At 42.1% G+C, this 12803-nt stretch overlaps 1 protein-coding gene across 1 annotated transcript; it reads left to right on the top strand.

The window, feature by feature from the left end:
* Window positions 1-1051: 1051 nt before the first annotated feature.
* On the top strand, window positions 1052-11659 carry Clrn2 (clarin 2). Its single transcript, XM_031341918.1, has 3 exons — window positions 1052-1364; window positions 7203-7382; window positions 11187-11659. Exons 1-3 carry the CDS (start codon window positions 1112-1114, stop codon window positions 11450-11452), a joined length of 699 nt encoding a protein of 232 aa, XP_031197778.1. The 5' UTR covers window positions 1052-1111; the 3' UTR covers window positions 11453-11659.
* The last annotated feature ends 1144 nt before the right edge of the window (window positions 11660-12803 follow it).

A 12803-nucleotide genomic window follows, 5' to 3' on the forward strand; every position in this document is an offset into this window, starting at 1 on the left:
TTCCCCTATACTAAAGAACATTCCCACAGATATAGATAGATGATAGATAGATAGATAGATAGATAGATAGATAGATATACAGAGATATGAATAGATAATAGATGATATACATACATACCTAGACAGATAGATATAGATACATACATACACAGAGATAGATAGATAGATAGATAGATAGATAGATAGATAGATAGATAGATAGATAGATAGATAGATGGATGGATGGATGGATGATACATAGATGGATACATAGAGATGTAGATAGATAGATAGATAGATAGATAGATAGATAGATAGATAGAAATAGATCTTGAGTTTTAGATGATAACTTTTCATCCCGACAAGAGCCTCACTCCCTAATCCCAACACCCCGGAAGCTGAGGTTGGAGGACTGCAAATTCATCTGCATAGGGAGAATCCATCAAAGAAAAAAATAAATAAAAGTGTCTGACCCATGTCAGAGGCCATGGAAAAGTGGAGTCACAATAAATAGATTTCATGTTACAATTCAGCCGGCAACAAACCCATAGAGTTTTAATTTATACATGTCTATTTAAGTCTTATGAACCAGGGTCAATTCACAGTAACTGTTCTGGGGACTCTGACAGCAGTGACATTTTAGAGAAAGAAATGCCAGGGCACGCCTAGAAGAGATCGACATTTGATCCCGCACATTGTTGCTGGCACACGTGAGCACTAATAGGTCCGTTTCTGTTTTGTTTCTGCCCTGTATTTTTTTCAAAGTCTAGTTAGCATTCTTTATCAGCAGTTCTGCATGATTTTACTTAATAATAACTCTCTGGTCATTCTGATGTCCACATCAGGATTACGTAAATACTTGAACGGAGGAACAATTAAAGCCTCTGCTGAAACCCTAGTCTGTTGGGAGATATAGGGTTACTTCCTTGGGTAACACACTCTGCTATATCAAGCAAGGGGAAGATTGTCTGCAGAGGCTGGGGATGTGCGTGGAGTAAACAGAAGCTGAGGAGGCAGGCACTGAGGGAGGATGAGCTAGCGTGTATGGAGCAGGCTATTAACGACTGTCTGAAAGATGTCCATTTGCCCAACTGTTGCCCAGAGCCCTGGGGGATGATCTGCACACACTAGCATGCCTGGATGGTTCAAAAAGGTGTGGTATGGGCTGGCATCTCTACTCAGTTTCTCTTCCTTCCTTCTGATCATCATTGCCTTGTCTCTGCCTCATTGGTTGAGTGGGAAAATCTTGTGTCAGACTGGAGTGGATTTGGTCAATGCCACAGACCCAGAACTGGTCAAATTCATTGGAGACATCTACTACGGGCTCTTCCGAGGATGCAAGGTGCGACAATGTGGACTTGGAGGCCGCCAGTCCCAGTTTACAAGTGAGTATATTGGGGGTGTGTAAACTGATGTGTGCACTTTTTGTTTGACAGGGTGCTTATGTCTAAAAGTGGGATTTGAGTATAGCCTATGTAAGACATAACATTTCCTATACAGTCAACATTTCCTATACAGCAATGCAAAGAGAACTTTCTTTTCAAAAAGAAATAAAAATACAAGAAATAGGAATTTGTGTATTTTGTAGTTTACTTCTAGTAGTAGTAACTAGTAAAATACCAAGTGCTCATGTGTCAGGCATCCCACTAGAAGCTGCACATTGCCTGATTCACTTATGCTTCGCAAGACACTTTCAAGGGAAACATGGTGAATGTGCCCATTTTTCAGCAAAGTACATTGAGTCTTGGGAAGTTGTGTAATTCACCTGAGGTCACTCATTCTTCCAGGAAACAACAGAGAGTCAGATAGCAGACCCATACCACGTGACTCTGGTAGTCTTAACCTGTCCCCAACAGTCTACAGGTGCAGACAGCCTGTGGAAGGGGCCCTCAGGAAGCAGGGTAACTGCTCCCACATCCATGTGTATGAAAGCTGCATAGCGTGAGGAACAGCAGAGGGACTTCTCTATGAGCACTGATGAGCAATTAACACGTTTCCTGGCAGGGAGGCTGGGGAAGGCACTCAATGGCTTAAAGATGAGCACCCAGCCGCATTGGCCTGCATTCAGAGATCTTCAGAAGGTAAACGGAGTAGTCCCATGAAGCCCTAAGGCAGGAGTCCAAAAAAAGCCTTGGGAAAGAGAAAACAAAACAAGCAAAACAATATTCCGCAGTCCTTGGAATCAAGCAAGTAGATCACTAGTAAAACTAGTGTCCAATAAAACTATAGTTAATCAATGGCTTGTTAGCATGTGGGGATCAGAAATCTTACCCATAGCTTGCTTTTTTTGTGTCCCAAAAAACTCTGGCAAGGTTTAAAAATCTGGCCAGCACATATATTTCATTAAATACATAAAAAATAGAATGTTGTACCCCTTGACTACAAAATGCAAATGGTCTTCCTGTCTATACAGAATACATGTCCATTATGTTTATTGAGAAAAAAATCTGACTATATTTATATTCACCCGGTGACTAAAATGGAGCTTAAGTGTTGGGGAAATAGCTTCATCATTACTACAGTCTAGGAGTCTAGGTGGATCGGGCATGGTCGCATGCACGCCTGAAACTACAGTGCTGTCGGGAATGGAGACAGACGGATCCTGACTTCACTGAGAAACCTTGTTTCTAAGTAATAAGCCAACGATTGATAATAGTAAGATATCCAATGTCTACCTCTGGTCTCTGAAAGGCCACACACAGATGTGCAAGCTACACACACACACACACACACACACACACACACACACTCACACACGCATGCACACACACAGTTTAAGTTGAAAAATAGTAACACAAACAAAGAGAAGGATATGTTTAAAGGAGATCATGATGACAGCCCTTTATCTGTGCACTCTGCTGCCTAGTACGTCTAATGGACACTTACAAAATTTTAATATGTGGAAGAATGGCAGGGCAGCCATGCATGCGTCTGTGGTCCTTTAATGTGCTACTGGTACCTGAATAGTAAGGCCCTGCCACCCTCAGCTCCCAGAAATTAAACCGCTTCTAATGGGAGCTGGAACAATGTTTGCCCTTGAGGAAAAGCAAATGTCTCTTTCTATCCTGCTCCTTCCTTCTAAAAAGATATCCACAGGCGCCATCCTTGTTTCCCCTAGAGTGGTCCAGTCTCAAGCATCAACACTGTGTGAGATGTATAGAAGGTGTTTCATTTTCAGCTCTAGTTAGGCGGTATTTGAGAATGCTGTTTTCAGCAGCTCTCTGGTCATCCCAGAGGATGTAATAAGTGTTCATGTACAGTACCTTGAAAGAGGCCATGCTTGAAAGGTCTCAGGAAGCCCAAGGCAGCTTTCTTCCTATAATCAGCTCACTTTGCATGCTGTAGTTTAGGGACATTGTATGTATTACTACCTCTCTTTCACGGTCACAGCTTTCAAGCCCAGTACAAGGTAAACTTGAAGTAGCTATGGGGTATATTAGCATCTCCCACCCTGAACAGGATTTCCCACTTTCTGAAGGGCTACAGAAAAATATCCCTGTTCTCAAGGCTGTACGCAAATCATCAGAGTTTGTGCAAGTGCATTGTAAACCGTATAATAGGGAGCTTTTTATTGAGTCTCATTTGCAAGCAACTGCTTGCCTCACCTAGGGACTCATCTGAGAGACTCAACTCCCACATTAGTCATGAGAAAACCAAGAAATTTTCCACCACCAACCACTAAGGTCCGTTTTATACCTAGAATATCTGAAATAAGTAACGTTTGAGTGGCTGCAGAAAGAAAGCAACAAACATTAAATTAATTAATGATGTGCATGCCTTTGGGTATACTGTTGAATAGATACAAGCCAGGCACCACCAGAAGAAGAGGGATGAATGGAGAAGACAAGGGCTTGCCCAGAGAAGGCTACTGTGTAGCAAAGAAGACATGAAGCATACGAGACTCTAGTCACTAGAGACATAGCACATTCCTCTCTATGGTTCATTTCCTCTATCCTGACTTTATCATAACATTTTATTAAAGGAAAAGATGAGGATCAGAGAAACCAAGACATGGAGCAACTTCTGTGAATGTGCCTAACATACAGTATGTTGCAGTTTTAGATCGATGGTCCCTCCCACAAGCATCTCCCTGAGGGCTAAAAAACCTGGGTAGACTTCCATGCTTGTTTATTTATCTCACCGGGCAAAAGATCTCATGTCTCTGGAATCAGAAACAAACAAATCATCAAAGTTTCAGCTGCTGATAAAATAATCAGTTTTGATAGTCAAGCTAGGTATCACTTCTGTATGTAAAAAAAAAAAAAAAAAAAAAAAAAGTTTAAATTCAAAGCAAGCCTTCTAGAACCGCATCGTGATTAAACTTTTAAACTCTTGTTTATCTAAGGTTTCTGATTTCTCTCCTGCCAGCCCCTTTAGCAGAATAGTTAAGGCATTACTCCCTGGCTGTGTGGTCTTGGCTAAACTATTTAACTTATCTAGGCCTCAGTTGTCACATCTGTAAGAATGAGAGAGGGTGACCTGGGGAGCTCAGTCAGTAGTATGTTCTTCATGCAGACATGATCAGTTCAGTCCCCACGAGCCATGTAAAACACTGATTATGGTGGCATGCCTCTTTGTACTCTTAGTGCTGGAATGGTATAGATGGGAGGGTCACTGGGGCGTGGTAGCCAGCGAGCCTGGACTAATAGGAGAGCCCTAGGTCCCAGGGACAGACTCTCAAAAACCAAGGTGGACAGCATCTGAGTAACAACCTGAGGCTGGCCTCTGGCCTCCACATGCATGAATGCATACTCATACACACTCATGAGTATATGTACATACAGAGAGAGGGGAGGAGTGGGAGAGGGAAAGACAGAGACAGAGAAGAGAGGAGGGACAGAGTCAGAGACGGGGGGAAAAAGGCAAAAGAAAGAATTATGAAGTGCCTGTACACAGCTTATACCTAATTATCAATGGAGCCATGGATCAGCTGCACTCATAGCTGTGGATTCTAAGCTGCAAACTAAACTTCTGTTTCATTATGTTAGAGATGCCTAAAACTCTAAAACAAACACGAAAGAGGAATGAGCCGCAGCTTTCTGGTTGCTGTATGGTACAACGTAGAGTTCCTCTCAAAAACTAATGGAAAGAGCCTTTGCATTGAAACTCCCAAAGAAACACTGGAATTTTAAGTAGTGATATATAAAAGGTAATTAAAGCCATGGCAGATCCTGAGCTAGAAGTACCACAAGTGTAGGAAATATTCACCAGATACCAATGGAGTGTACATATACTTAAGACACTTCAACTGTGGGTTGGATTGGGTTCTCTTTACCTCTTTACTCACAGTATTCTTTGTGCCTCAAGTTTCTTCCTCTTCATCATCATAATATGGTTCTCAATTTCTCATTTCATCAACTCCATATATAGGCTCGTATTATCATGTGCCCATGGGTGGTTCTTTCCAAAATCTGCATTGTGATGTTGAACCTAAATGTATTCAGCCAATTTGCTGATTGAAGAAATTAGTCTATCTTCAAACTTCTGCTATTGTTATGAATAGCCAATATATTCAACTCTGAATATATTGGTCTGTCTGAACACTGACTAGCAATGAAACTGCTCTGATAGATGTTGTCTTTAATCAAGTTGATGTTTAATGAGGAGGTAGGAATGAGCATCCCTAGAAGATTCAAGCATGCCTTTCTCCTATACCACCATCAACAAGGAGTTCTGAGCTTTGCCAATCATGTGAATGACTAATTTGGATTTTGAGGCTTTAGTGAGGGTTCCTGTGCTAGTCATGTGTCTTCAGGATCTCATGATCAAGAATAGGGGATGATGAGACAGGCAATTAGGTATAAGCTACTGTATCTGGAATAAGAAGAGGCTCGGGGTTCGAAAAATGAATGTTGGGTCTTCAAGAGAAGGAAGTTGGAATGGAAACAAAGGAAATAACATGCCTGAGAAAGACAAACTCCTTGGAAAGGAGCCCATCTTCCAGGTCAAAGTTTCCAAACTCATGGAGATGACCTTGCAGAGATAATGACAAGTGGAAACAGAAGTGGAAAGAAAGTTGACTCAGAACCCAGGATGTAAATGTGGATGGTGCCTGGAAACATGTGAATGGGAAGGACACAGTACAGGAGTAAGAACTAGATCTCTCACTCCTGCCCAGTGTGGTGGTGCATGCTTTAATTCCAGCACTCAGGAGGCAGACTCAGGTCAATCTTTGTGAGTTCGAGGCCACCGTGGTCTACACTGCCAATTCCAGGCCAGCTAGAGCTATATAATGAAACTCTGTCTAAAGTGGTAACACTGGTTCTCAGGCTTGAGGGATGCCAACCTTGGCGTGTGCTCAGGGATTCTTCAGTATTGGTGCTTTTAAATTTCCCATATAGAATCGTTAAGAACTGACCTTCAACTCTTAATACCACATTATGCACAGGCCTGTGATTCTAAATAGAGTTCAGGGTTGCCCTGCCCAAAGACAATGAACTTGGTATCTCTAAGCTTGTGGGGGGAAGGGAGCTGACAACCTCCACCAGATCCCTTATTATAAACACTGAATGAAGTGATGACCCTAAAGAGCTTACTCAACCCATAACTGTGATCAGCAAAAGGCAATTACCCTTATCTCACTCAACCATTGCTAGCTTCCACTATACTGGCCACGACAGGAGACTCTGAGAGGCCACATGCCTTTCCCAAGTTAGAGAGTAAAAACTAATGACAGCAATACCTGCAGACCTCATTTCTAAGAACAGATTGTCCCGGGCAGTCTTTGAAATACTCTTTAGTACAGTTTGTCATTTTCTCTACTAGCACCAGAGGCAAGCATAGAGAAATAAAACACAAATGAGTATTTCACTAACCCCTTCTGCCACATTCATATGGAAAAATCAATATTTTCATGAAGTAGTATATAACGAAGAGTATTATGTGTCCTTGATACTTGGTGGCAATAACATTTACTCTACCAAGCCAGTGCCTTGGGCCTATGGGAAGTGCAGCAGTCCACATCAGATCCCAGGACTGCAGGGTCAGTGCAATGTCAACTGTGAGGTACATTTGGACTTTGTATCCACTCCAAGACTACTGACCAGCTAACAAGTGGCAGCTCTAGGATCCATGGACCCATGTCAGGAGTTCTCTTGGTTTTTGAAAACCGAGCATTCTTGTGTCTTGCTCTTACCCTCTACTCGCTGACCTTGGGATATGCAAGATCTGGCATTTGTGAAAGGAGCTACACTCTGACCTTGAAATAACATTTCTCTCTGCAGTCTTCCCGAATCTGGTGAAGGAGATCAATGCAGGCCTCCACATCACAATTCTCTTGCTCCTCTTCCTGGCCTTGGCCCTGGCTCTGGTGAGCATGGGCTTTGCTATTCTGAACATCATTCAGGTCCCCTACAGAGCAGTCAATGGCCCTGGTGGTATCTGCCTTTGGAATGTCCTTGCAGGTAAGAAGCCCCCAAGGGAGAGAAACTGGTGTCCACTCCATCAGGCTGGACTCCCAAGTGGTAACCATCAGGCTGGATTCCCAAGTGTTAACCAGGGAAACTGGGAGTTACTTTTGGGGATTCTTAGTCTTGTTGATGAAAGAATTTTAAAATAGTCTCAAAGAAAGCTAAAGGGCATTTTTATTGGGGTTTGGAAGAAAAAAATGAGAGAGCTGTAAACCTTAGCAGCTGCCAGGAGGAGGGAGATGGAGAAGAGAAAGCCCATGATATCAAGAAAGCAGGCATCCCTTGGTTGGTGGTTTAGTCACTGGGCGCTCTGAGGGCACTAGTTAGTTCATATTGTTGTTCATCCTAAGGGACTGCAAACCCCTCAGTTCCATAGGTCCTTTCTCTAGCTCCTTCATTGGAGACCCTGTACTCAGTTCAATGGATGGCTGTGAGCCTCTACATCTGTATTAGTCAGGTACTGTCAGAGCCTCTCAGGAGATAGCTATATTAGGCTGGCTTGTCCTTCCTTCAGTCTCTGCTCCATAGTTTATCTCTGCAACTCCTTCCATGGGTATTTGGTTCCCCCTTTTAAGAAGGAATGAAATGTCCACCTTTTGGTCTTCCTTCTTCTTGAGTTTCTTGTGGTTTGTGTATAGTAGAGGATTGCAAATTTGATCATCAATAGGAGGAGAGGACCTCAGCCTTGTGAAGTTTCTGTGCCCCAGTGTAGGGGGAATGCCAGGGCCAGTAAGTGGGAGAGGGTGGGGTGGCAGGCATGGGGAGGGGAAGGCAACAGGGGTTTGTTCTTGTTGTTTTTGTTTGTTTGTTTGTTTGTTTTTGGGAGGGGAACTGGGAAAGGAGAAATTTACATGTAAATAAAGAAAATATCTAAAAAAAAAAAAAAGAAAGAAAGAAAGAAAGAAAGAAAGAAAGAAAAAAAGAAAGAAAGCAGGCAGCTTCAGCCATGGAAGTCAGTAAGCTGTGTTGTTCAGAGAATGAGTGAGAAAGCCCAAGGTGTCCTGACAAAAATGCTCAGGCCTTGGATAGGGGCCATGGCCAGAATCCAAACAGTGAAAAGAGGAAAAAGAGGTACATTTTCAGCAGGGTGGGCAGGCTGCATAAGTGTCTACACAAAAGAAAGGGCTTTGGGAAAAGGTAAGAGAATGATTCTCACAGAAGTCAGATTTCCAAAGGGACATGAAAGGGTGGACACCTAATCAGGTCATTGACAGGCTTGGCTGGATAACTCCTCCACAGAAGGGACGCTAAAATGTAATGTTTGGGGCTAATTTAGAATGGTAGATCTCCACCCAGGGCCAGAGGTAGAACTTAAATTCTATTCTTTTGATCAGGAAAAAGTAGCTTTCCCTTAATGGGTCTCAACCAGGTATCTCAGGGCATATGGCCATTTAGGAGCCTAAGCAGAATCTTGCCTTTCCAGTGCTACACAGGAAACAGAAGGCAGGGCGCAAAGATATCCAGGAGCTGCGAAGTCCAAAACTGACTAAAAGGCAAGATCCACCTTAATGGCCTTCAAGGCCACCAAGCACTGAAACATAAGTAGTTAGTTGGGTGTAAAGTATAAAGAAATTAAAATACTTATGCTTCACCCCTTCCCATGCACTTCGCTGGGTCCATAACCTTAGTGAAAATGAATGTTTTCTTTGCTGAAAGTAGCAGTGTATCAGTATGTGCTCATATTGATTAGCTAATAATTTATTAATAATAATTAGCAAATAATTTACCTTTAATTATGTACTTAATAAATCATCTGTAATAAAAATAAAAAAGGCCTATGAAAACATTAATGTCTCAGAAAACCCATATTGGATGGTGAAGCTTCCGCTGTGGCAATAACCTCTCACCTCCTTTGCTTTGTATGAGAGGACCGTAAAGTAGAAATGCGGGAGCTGGTTTGGTAACATATATATTATAGTGCATCAGTTGTTCTGTGTCTGCCTTTGTGCAAAAAAGGTAGCCAGGATTGCAGGTTTCTTATATCTGTGCAGACTCTCATTGTAAACAGAATTCAATTCTATTCACTAAATAAATACTTATTTCCATACCTGTCCTTCCTCAGAGACTCTCTAATTTGGTAGTTCTCAACCTGTGGATAGAAAAACTCCTTTGGGGAGTTGCATTTCAGATATCCTGCATATCAAGTAATTACATTATGATTCGGGTCCGTAGCAAAAATTACAGTTCTAAAATAGCAACAAAATAATTTTATGGTTGGGGGTCATCACAGCATGAGGAACTATATTAAGGGTCACAGTGTTCGGAAAGTTCAGAACCACTGCCCTAATTCCACTGATGAGATCATGACAAATAGGTGATCAGAGGAAACATATTGTCAAAAGGAATAAAAACGTGACTAGACTTGTACATTTTTAGATTCTTTTACTGAAGAATCCCATATGGGATTCAAAGTTTTCTTCAATTGCTAGGGAGATAAATGATGTTTGGAATTCCAGAGTTTCCTTGCTTATAAAAAGAAAATGGAAGGAAGAGAATACAGCGATACATAGGATACAGGCTTTGCTGCAGCCATTCATATTATCTAGAGTCCCAGAAGCAAGGCCATCCTTCAAAGAAGTAGGCAAGGCTCAAGAATAAAATAGTGGACATGTTTTTAAAGTCATGCCTTCACAGGAAACAGGAAAATGTTCAGGTGAAGGGAAAAAGAAGTCACATTTAAATTTTAATTAAGAGAACTTTAAATTGTCTTAAAAAGAATGAAATGTACAGAAATATACTGATGTGTACAAAGTATGTGTGGCCTTCAGGATGAAACTAAGTTTGAATTTATAGTTGTCTCTGTTGTTTAAGTTTTCTTTAGTGACGATGTAACAATCCTTTAAAAACACAAAAGATATATCTCTTTATACTGTTTTTTTTTTTTAAGATAAGGTCTTACTCTGTATCCCAGTCACTGCCAACTCATGGTGATTCTCCTTTTTCAGCCTCCCAAGTGTTTAACATTACAGGTGTAGATCTAAACACACAGCTAAGAATGGGGTTTTGTTTTGTTTTGTTTTGTTTTGTTTTGTTTTGTTTTGTTTTCAAGACAGGTTCTCAGCACCTAGCTGGCCTAGAACTCTCTGTATAGACTAGGCTGCTCTCAAACTCACAGAGATCCACCTCTCTCTGCCTCCCAAATCCTGGGATACCACTTTGCCTGGCCAGTTTTTTCCCTGTCTGATTCTCTTTACATAGGTCAATTGTCCTCAGACTTGAGATCCTCCTCTCTTAGTGTCACAAGCCTTGACGTGACAAACATGTACTACCAGATTCAATCCAACCTGTCTTTTTTGATTATCAATTTAAATTAAAATGGTGGGAGAGACCTACCCAACAACTTCAATTTTCCTCAATTGCTAGGGAGATAAATGGAATTCCCCAATTTCCTTGCTACTTCCCACCTTCTGTAGAACAGGCCAGTCAGAGTGTGAACCTCATCCTGCAGAATAGGATCTTACCTCTTCCTACCTGGGAACTCACTATCTACACAGACGTACAGATGCCTAGAGAGTGTTCTTCTAATGGGGATACTGCTGGATAAGAGAGGTGTGAGACATGTAGATTCAGGTCCATCGGTCATCATTCTTATTTTTGTTCCAGAAAATCCTCACTCTTGCCTTTCACACAAGTGTAGATTATCCACTGCTTCTAAACTCAGATTCAAATTTGTGATGCTCTATCAATTCTTCAAACCCAAAAGATTTTCTTTCACATGGCATAGAAATACCACCTCAGTAGAGACCTCACAACTGCAGAGACTCATAGTAAATAAAGGCTCTGTCTTTTTGGTTTCAGGTGGAGTCGTGGCACTAGCCATCAGCAGCTTCATGGCTGCAGTGAAATTTCACGACCTGACAGAAAGGATTGCCAACTTCCAGGAGAGGCTCTTTCAGTTTGTAGTGGTGGAAGAACAGTATGAAGAATCATTTTGGATCTGTGTGGCGAGCGCCTCAGCCCACGCAGCAAACTTGGTTGTGGTGGCAATCAGTCAAATTCCCCTCCCAGAAATCAAGACTAAAATGGAAGAGGCCACCGTTACCCCCGAGGACATCTTATACTGATAACGGACTCCTGCCAACACCTTGTGATGTCAATGGGGTGCGGGGGACATGCTTGCCTTTTCCAGCTTTCTCGCTCCACAATGTCCACATTCTTGATAGTAAAAAGATGGCTATGGGGGGACAAAGGGGTGGTTGGGCCAGAAGGAAAAGACTCTCCTGGTGACCGGTGTACTTGTGCTTCTTTTTGAAGCCCTTAGAGATGAACTGGAGACTCCTGAACTTGTCAGCTGTCTCTGACAGTGGACAACTTACTCACTAATTCTCAGTTTCCTCATTCATCAAAAGTGGGGGTAATAACAGCATTGCCCGCTCTGTTGGCCGGTTCCAGTGGTGCTGCTGGTGATGCTGCGAGCACAATTCTCTGCAAATAAGTTATATATATACTTCATCAAGAGTTAGTAGAACCTTGCTCTGTTCTTTATAGTATTAGAGGGGTGCAAAGAAAACTATGATGTCTCTGCCCTTGAAAAGTAATAATGTATAAACATGATGCAAAATCAAGTATCTAAGAATGGAAATGAGTATAGGTTTCTATGCGGCCACCATGTGCTAGACATTGACTTGTTTGCTTAACCTTTTATTTTGGGGGGGCAGAGGGAGTGGTCCTGATGGTGCTGATGATACAGGGGGAGTGGTCCTGATGGTGCTGATGATACAGGGGGAGTGGTCCTGATGGTGCTGATGATACGTTGCCTATACTAAGCAAGCACTCTGGGAATAGCCCAGAGCACTCTTCCAAGACTTTCCCACCTATTTATTAACTGGCTAGATCCTCTTGATATTCCCAAGTAGCCAGCACCATTCTAGCTTCACTTGACAGATGGGAAAACCAAGGTACAGACACATTATATAATGTGGGTGAGATGAGGGATGAAATTTAGTAAGCCCAGTACCAGAATCTATATTACTTTTAGCTAATCTAAAATCTTACTTCAATTATGATAGAAGTTATGCAAAGACAGAAGAAAATACAGAAGATACATTACTAGATTAAATATCCATACTAACAAAGAAAGCAAAATATCTTTACAATTTCCCACCTCTAGACACTTGTGACAGGTAAGGTGTGCTGAACAGCAAACAGTTGATGCCCACTCTCTCTAGGTCAGGGTCTCTGGTTCATGAGGCCCATCCAGCAAGGTTGGGTAAACCAGGACCAGACCAACAGCAGCCATTTCTAGAGGTCATTCAGCTTCACGGAACCCACTTCTGAGCTTCTAAGTTTTCATAATTCTAATGTCTAATGTCTTCCCCCCTTGTTCCTCCTAGGGTCAGTAGTTCCTTCCAACAACTGCCCACCCCATCTACAGTTTGGTGTACAAGCGAGGCAATGTAAGAATGTAAAATAGCC

Source organism: Mastomys coucha, unplaced genomic scaffold, assembly GCF_008632895.1.
Source record: "Mastomys coucha isolate ucsf_1 unplaced genomic scaffold, UCSF_Mcou_1 pScaffold22, whole genome shotgun sequence".
NCBI classification, from domain to species: domain Eukaryota; kingdom Metazoa; phylum Chordata; class Mammalia; order Rodentia; family Muridae; genus Mastomys; species Mastomys coucha.

Coding starts and splice junctions, on each gene's coding strand:
- Clrn2 (XM_031341918.1), top strand. CDS start 1,112: ATGCCTGGATGGTTCAAAAAGGTGTGGTATGGGCTGGCATCTCTACTC. Junction 1,365..7,202: donor CCGCCAGTCCCAGTTTACAA/GTGAGTATATTG, acceptor TTCTCTCTGCAG/TCTTCCCGAATCTGGTGAAG. Junction 7,383..11,186: donor CCTTTGGAATGTCCTTGCAG/GTAAGAAGCCCC, acceptor TTTTGGTTTCAG/GTGGAGTCGTGGCACTAGCC.